Genomic DNA, 8,553 nt, shown 5'->3' with positions numbered 1-8,553 from the left:
TCAATAGATTTTGGCATTACTGTGTGAATTTGTTTTAATAGAGGTTAGCCTTACAGTGTGAAGATATGATTTGCGTTCCTTTTTATTTAGTCTTTATTAGTTATTCCAATATGCAGATCACTACAAACTCCGAGTATAGCATATCTTTTGGTAGAACACAAGTTTAATTTTATCTCTCTTTGTGTGATCCCCATTACCGTCCACCAAAAAGTAATCTAAGTAATCACTTTTTCTGAGTGAGTTGTGGGCTATTAGGTATGGTAGACTGCCCCCACCTGCACCTTATTTACACATAGTAAGCATCCACATTGGGTGTGCTGGTTATATCTCAATGTTTCATAAAACAACATGAGTTCAACGCAACATATGTCTCCATTACACCATATTTTACATTGTAAATTACTTCTACCAAGGTTGATTGGTTAGTCTTTGTGATGCCATGTTCTTCTTTTCTGTTTGCATTTTGAATGGCAGCAAATCCTTTAACTTTATAAAAAAAATTGTATTTCTTAATAGCTTGAGGCAAAATAATAAATATTGTAAATTAAACATTATCAATATATTTTTTTTAATTTGGCTATATAAAATGCATTTCATCAGGCTAATATTTGACCAGTAACTATTCTAAAATCATTAAAAGAAAAAGTTTTTTTTTAATAATAATATCCATTATATCGAGTCTCTGTTATGTATATAGGTGTCTCAATGATACATCCCAGAAATACAAAGCGAGGTAGATTTTGTAAATATTTGTTCGCACGTCTTTAAGGTAACAGGAATGCTCCACAATAACATCATCAAAAACAGTTACTCAACTGAAGAAAGACAATAGTAATGGTTTGCAACCAATTGGAAAAGGTATTGTGCCGTTCATGTTCCATATTGGTTAATTTATTTTGTAAATGCACATATTGGTCATGTCAGGACAGATTACTTCCAATGCTAGAAGATGGTGTGGTAAAATTGTTACCGATTCTAGTTGCAGAGAGTTTATGTGCATTTACTGGTAGTGGTGGCTGGTATCGATACTGGTACCCGTAAGGCCGGAGGTGATAAGTGAAATATTCCAACATGTGCATGAGTTCTGGTGATACATAATGATAGGAGATTGCCAGGTCTGAACAGCACTGTGGTCCCTATGGAGTACATATTAAAAAGAATGTTAAATGATGTAGATAGACATACAAACAATTGTTATAAAAATGATCTATGGGAACAAAGAGGCATTTGTATAATAATCAAAAATAAAATTGTTTTCCATGAACTAAATTATATCAAAGTATCAGAAGTAAGACCTTTGTACAAAAATAGTTACTCAATTTTTCTAAAATTAAAAATAAATCTTGTATGATAAGACATGATTTACAGATATCTATGCCTTACAACTTGGTTTCTAGACTTGTGCAGGATGAAAAAGTTTTGGCAATTTTTTTTTTTTTTCAGGTAGGCAGAATTTAATTAATTTAGCTCTTCTGAGTACTAAAGATGCTTGCCACGAAGGGGGTGAATAATTTTGAGACAGGAGAAGTCATTATAAGTAGCATTTTCAGATTAATTTGGGGAAACCAATTGAAGCACTCGTTGTGTTGAGCTATTTCAATTGCTTTTGTTTGATTTGTTCCAAAGTCTGTACATTTTGACAATAAACCTGATTATCAATGGGGGTTGAATAATTTTGATAACAACTTAATACAAGTATGTAATAAGGTGTGCAGGGAAGTGTATAAGTTTGAAGCAAATAACATAAGCTGAGAATGTTTAAAACGAATGATCTTCATATAAGACAGCATACGAAGGATTAGTGTTACACAGCAAGTCCAGCACACCATTCTCTACATCATGGCACTGGAAAAGACTTTTAATATACTAGACAATAAAATTGTTTAGCTTTATACCACTCAATGAAATACATTGAATGAAATGTCTATAAGACTGCTGACCTTTTGCTCAATACACGCGAACACCTGATTTTGCATACATATAGGCATGCTGTCCGTGAGAACACATTTCTTCTCCCAGCTAGCTGCCTGTCAAAGCTCCCTGTGACCTGTTCTGCTCAGACCCAGGTGCATGTTGGTCAACAGGTAACTTTAGAAGTGCCCCCCCCCCCCCCTCCCCCTTGTAGGAATTTGGTCCTACACACACATTGAGTATATTACTGAGGAAAGAAACCTGCAGTTTCCAAAGCACAAGTGTGACACATAGACACACTGCAAATCAAATAATAAATTTGCTAAAAATAAAATATGAGATAAAGTGGTCTGTGTGCCTTTAGTGTCCCTTAAATCCATCGTATGATGAGGTGTCGGGATACAACACTAATGGACCTGCTGCCTTCCCTAGTACCTTCTTGTTCTTCTTCCTTCAGTAATACAGAGTTGTGATATCTGTTCAGATGTTGATTTATACTGGTACTAGTGAGGTAACTCTTCAGTCATAGTGATCCCAAACTTTGCTTCATTAGTGCGATACAGTACCCTCAATCTTTGCAAAAAGATTGGAACCAAAGGGAAAATGGAAAACCCTTTTTCCATTTTCCCTTTGGTTCCAGAGTTCCTGCTAGCAGCTGCTCAAGACTTCTGCTCTTTCTTGCAGGCAACAGTCCGTTGTCGTTTTTGTTTTTCAGATTGCACGCTGCCAAATGTTGCATACGTTTCAATGTGTTAAGTTACATCGTGGGGAAAAAAAAGATTGGAGCTGAAGAAGGGAAAAAGGTCACCTTTACGGACCTGAAAGCGTGCACACCTGAGCTTGGCTATAAGCTCTACAATATGTGAGTGGTTCTATACACACACTGTATATTTATATATTGAATCACAGAGTTATACTATGAGGATTTAATTTCTTTTCAGAACACTCGAAATAATATCATCCACCCTGTGACCAGTTGGGAAGTGAATATTTCTAAAAAGTTTGGATTTATTAGATATTTGTATATAGCGCTACACCTTTCTTTTTTTGTATTTGTATTTTGTGTATGTGGGAAGACTACATTTGGTGTAACAGCTGCTATCAGTTCTTCATATATATTTGACCATACTTAAAAAAAAGCGCCGGTATATATTTTTTTATCTATCTTGATAAGAAAATCTTAATTAAACACAACTTGCAATAAAGAAAGCCTAAATAGGGCTCTCTTTACAGGAAGTGTTTATGGAAGGCTGTGCAAGTCACATGCAGGGAGGTGTGACTAGGGTTCATAAACAAAGGGATTTAACTCCTAAATGGCAGAGGATTGAGCAGTGAGGCTGCAGGGGCATGTTCTATACACCAAAACTGCTTCATTAAGCTAAAGTTGTTCAGGTGACTATAGTGTCCCTTTAAAGTCGGGTGCTATGGCTCCACCCACTTTTATGACACAATAACTGCACGCTGATGTCATGATGCTGATGTAATAAAATGTAGAAAATAATCCAGGCACTCCAACGAATTCCAAGAAATAGGCAATTAGAACCAGCAGCTACACAGCGACGTTTCAACCCCTCAGGGTCTTTATCAAGCTTGATAAAAAGCCTGTACAGGCACCAAAGCTTGATAAAGACCCTGAGGGGTTGAAACGTCTCTGTGTAGCTACTGGTTCTAATAAATTGCCTATTTCTTGGAATTCATTGGACTGCCTGGATTATTTTCTACATTTTATTAGTTTATATTTGGTCCATTCTGGTACTGGGACTTGTCCAGTGAAAAAAAAGCACCCTGGATTCCTGGATGAAGGGTTGAGTGCACTTCCACTATTTCTCTATATCTATGATGCTGATGTAGTCACGCAACATCCAAATCATTATTTTGGAGGCATGGCTAGCTCGTTAATTGGACACACTATAAATAGCTACTTAGGCCTTGGTTCTATGCCCTGTTTTGGTTCTTAGTAGTTCCAAATAGCGTGTTATTATTGGTATTGATTATTCTGGTTTGGATTATTCTAGGCTATTATTGACTAATCTCTTTTCTGTAATCCTTGACTCGGCTATTGTTACTCGCTATTTCTGGTTTCCCTGCATCTTGCTTGTCCCTAACTGTTCTCTGTTTACTTACGTAAAGCCCTGTAACCCTAAGGACCGATATATGTTAATTCAGGATACACGCTGCTTGTTGGGTCTCACCATCCTGACATCAGGAATCCCTACTGTAACTAAACCCCCATTATTTTTGCCTACGTTAGGCAAAATTCACATTCGTTGAGTTTTGAAATTGCTATTTAGTGAATGAGCCAATACTCTGGATATTGTATGAACCCTAGATGGCTATTTAGTAGACCAGGCAAACTCCCAAGTTTTCATCCGTCCTTGTCACAGGTGACTCATTCCAGGGCCCTATTTAACATTGCACTCACAGAGCCCCAAGAGCAAGGTTTTTCCAAGTAAGTGGACTGAAAATGGGGCATTGTGGCAGGCTTATGCAACGTATGATCATATACTGTAACTAAATCCCCATTATTTTTGTCCATGTGGCTGTACTAGTTATGGTGCCAAGAAGCTTTGGAACATTTGACTTCTTATTTAGGATCCGCTCCCTATCTCCACTAATGCTATAGAGCTGCGAGTTAGTAAGCAGGCACTTCCATTGGCTCTCCTGAGGTAAGCCCTGCATTGCATTGAGAAGCTCACCTGATCGCTCTCATACGCTCATCTAAGGCATTAGTTGAGGAAAGCTAATGGAACTTCCTGTTTAGCATCTTCTGTCTCTCTGGCATTAGTAGTGGAGTCAGGGAAAAGTACCCCTGGGGACACAAAGTTACAAGACTAACCATTAAAAAATGTTTGTTTGAACTACTTACAATGGGGGGAGAGGCACGACAAAATCAATATTTGTCACTATCCACTAAATTTATTTTTTATACATTTTAATATGGACCTAACCTACCATGTAACATGTTTTGTTAGCTACCATATAACTGCCCCCTTATATTTTAGACATGATTTATCTTAATTCGTTGAAGCACTTACCTCAGCAAATGGATAGTAACAGTAATGCCTATAAGAATCTCCCTGTGCAAATCGTCCATTTATATGAAAGTCTGGTGTAAACGGATGGAAGGTCTCTCGATTTTCAGTGTCCCTTGTGTCACCAGCTGCAATACCCATCTTCTCCAGGCACTTGCCAAGTTCAAGGTCCTCCACAGAAGATAAATGAGTGCAGACACCAGTTTGAAATCCTTCCACAAAACGTTTCAGGGATTCCTTGTTAAGCACATAGCCAGCTCCTCCACTCATATAGCCTTGGTTGACAAACACCTTGAAGCGTTTGCCAAGGTAAATGGGCTGGTCTGGTGTGTAATTGGATAGCAGGAGACGTAAATTCTCCATAATAACATATGTGTCATCGTCTGCTTTTAAGAACCAATCAGCCTTGTCAAAATAGTGTTTATGTATATATTGAAAGGCTCTGATGGTTTTCCAGTAGAGTTCATCTCGTCCTTCCTTGGTACCCAAACCAATAGTTGGAAAGCTTTCATTGGTGACAGAACTCATGAATAAAGTAATATTGCAATGACGTGTCCAAGAGTGTTTGACATGAATGGTTTTGGTTTGTAAATTAGCCGGGGCAGTCATTATCCAACACAGCACGCGGACCTTGCGAGAAAGGTCTTCACTGACGCTATGGTCTCCTGAATCTGTTGAAACTAAATATCAAATGTTTATAGTAAGTTAAATGGTAGACAAAGCACATATTTTTCACTATAAAACTCTAGAGTTAAAATGGTATAATGGGAATGCTGCACCAAATTATTTTATATTGGTTTACTAAACACGGAATTGAGGTATGCTAAAAAACAAACCACCCATTTTTGATAGTTGACCAAAAATACTACCAGTGGACAGTTAAATAATTAAGTAGAAGATTACCTGTATTTGAAAGCTGAGACAAATCCAAAGATCAAAGCTACCTGAGATATTTATTCATACTGTATTTTACTTTAAAGGGTTACTTTAACCATTTTGGAGTGGGGGACCTTTTCTGTGCAAAATGCCCTACTGGGCCCTATGGATAAGGTCCCCTAGCTCCGATAGTAGTAAAAGCTGTTAAAAAAAAGGGGGTTTTACTTACCTTGAATACAGCAATGTGCTAGGTTTCCAGGACTGACTTCCACATCCTGTAACCTGTCCTCACATCATAGAGAAGCCTATGATTGGACCAATTGCTGGAACAGAGCACATGCACGTGCTCCAGTCTGGTGAGGTGAGAGAGGGTTTAAAAAGAACAAAAAAAAAACTGTCTGTATTGGAGGGAGGTGAGAGGGAGCAACCACAGGGAGGGAGGGGAGAGCTATCTTCCCATTGCAGGTGCTCTGCCTGCAAGGGGAAGATTTCTAGATCTATTGTTAACGTGCAGTGCGCGCTGACGACAGATGTAAAATATGCACAGAATTGATATTAGGCACCCTAAACGGAGTTCTGGGCTGTTTAGTGTCTTGTGTGCTGGGGTGAAACTAGCACTCAGCACAAAATTCTAAAAATCTCTGTATGTACAGTGTTTCAAGCAGAAACACTGTACAATCACTTAAGTGGTTATAGTGGTTGGACTAACCCTTTAAGTATTAGTGCTCTGATACTCTCTGATACATTTATACAATGCATATGAGATTTTTTTTGTTGTGGAACTTTGTGATACACAATACACATACTGCTTCAAAAGATCTTTCTCTGTTGAACATCAATATTATAATACACTTATATACACCATACGATACGGTAAAGTCTAAATCATTCTCTACAAGTTTCACCTTTTACCCCAATTTTCTACTGACTACTTTTTTGTATCTTTCAGTTACAATTCCATATTTCTCCATAACCATTCTAATTCTCATTAACTAAATCTCAGTACCTTTTAATGCCATCACATTCCCCAATCTCTTTCCTTGCCCACCAAGTCCCACTCTTTGTCATCCTGGAGTAAATTATGTAATATTCTCTGCAAACTGCCTACTTTTATGCAGTTTTACCCAAGCCAACATATAAGTTACGAAAGATGGTTTGCTGATATAGGTAATGGACCCTGAGGCTAAATGTAATGTCTAATATATTGAACTTCTGACTTTGAGGGGAATAACCATAGGAATGCAAACGTAGGGGTATGATCCTACAGAGGCAGCACCAGGAATAGAGATTAGCAGGAGCAGTAAAGTTGAGCCAGTGGCATCATCATCGTCTACTTGCTGGATTCTTGCCTGTGACTTCTTGAGTTTTGAGCATATCATCTATGATTTCAACAATAATGATTAGTGTATGCTCCTCAATACTCACTAGCACTTTCCAGTACCCTGTTCTTCCCCAACTGCTCAATCAAGCTATCCATTTGATGGTTGTGAGATTCCTGTGGCTGACACAATGATATATTTTTCATTAACTGCGAACTTTGGAGACAAGGTAGGTAGTTTTGCTGGCACAATTTAAGTGCCCTCGGATTCTCGGGGATACATATGCCATGTTCCTTCCCTTGGATGTGACACTTACCAAGGTATCAATTTATTTTTTTATATTTTTGGAAAATTAATTTGAATGTTTTAATATTTTTGTTCAGAGAGGGTATACTTATATCAATTGCTTAATTAAATGTTAATTCTTGTCCTATCAGCTGGAGTGAGTGGTTAGCCCATTAGTTAAATGCAAAAGTCACCATTTTAATGGGCACATAAAAATAAATACTTAAAATAGCACTAGAGAGATCTAGGGTATGACATCCCCCCCCCCCCCCTAATCTGAATCCTTATATTGCAATGAACATGTTTGGATTTTAGATTTGTCCTCAACATTTAGGTACACTTCTCAAGTACAAGGACAAATGGGCATGGATCTTCACTAGCTGCCATGAAAGCCAGGAAATATGCCAGGAAATCCAGGAAATATTTGTGCAGATTTGGGAAATTCTTTTTTTTTTTTTTTTTAAACAATTAATTATATGCATTAAAAATATAGATTTCAGACACAGAGGTTCAATCAAATTACCTTGTTTGGTATAGGTATTAGAAGGTCTAAATTTCCAGGTTGTTAGACCCATTATGTGTACTTGGGCTCCTTTGTTTTCTAGGACACTGCTAAACAAGTAGGAAGTTGCGAGGAAGCCAACAGAGAAGCCACAGACAAAGATCAGCCATGAAATCTGAGGACATGGGATTGCCACCATTTTTCACAAAAACCTACAAAACAGATAGTAGAAAAATGACCACTGCTGTTTTACACAATGCATGATGAGTAAAGTCTTATTCTAACCCTGGGCTAACTGTGCAAATATATGTGTGTGCTATTTGGTCACTCTGTATGTGTGTATGGGTGGGTCAGTATCCCTGTGTGTGTGTGTATGTGTGTGTATGTATGGATCTGTGTGTGTGCATGAATGGTTCTGTCTGTATGTATGGATGTGATATTACTCAGATGTTTTATTTAACTTATAATATATTATACATATAATTGTAAATAATATACATAAAATACATTTTTTAAATATATATATATATGTAATTTCACAAGCGTATCTTTATTATTGGACTAACATAATATTTCAAAGACTTGTATTTTTATCTACTCATATTTTGACGTGTATATTTATCTACTA

General features: G+C 37.4%; 1 protein-coding gene across 1 annotated transcript in view; it reads right to left on the bottom strand.

Annotated features, from left to right (window-relative positions):
- Nucleotides 1-789: 789 nt before the first annotated feature.
- LOC134568943 (glycoprotein-N-acetylgalactosamine 3-beta-galactosyltransferase 1-like) overlaps nt 790-8,553 on the bottom strand; it is a 44,631-nt gene continuing 36,867 nt past the window's right edge. Inside the window, exons 2-4 of the mRNA XM_063427672.1 lie at nt 7,947-8,137; nt 4,947-5,623; nt 790-1,136 (exon numbers count right to left, since the gene is read on the bottom strand). Coding sequence (XP_063283742.1) covers nt 921-1,136; nt 4,947-5,623; nt 7,947-8,124 — 1,071 coding nt within the window. The 5' untranslated portion in view covers nt 8,125-8,137 and the 3' untranslated portion in view covers nt 790-920. The remainder of the gene's footprint in view (nt 1,137-4,946; nt 5,624-7,946; nt 8,138-8,553) is intronic.

This window comes from Pelobates fuscus, chromosome 1 (genome assembly GCF_036172605.1).
Source record: "Pelobates fuscus isolate aPelFus1 chromosome 1, aPelFus1.pri, whole genome shotgun sequence".
In the NCBI taxonomy this organism is placed as follows: Eukaryota; Metazoa; Chordata; class Amphibia; order Anura; family Pelobatidae; genus Pelobates; species Pelobates fuscus.
This window is presented reverse-complemented; position numbering and strand designations above follow the sequence as displayed.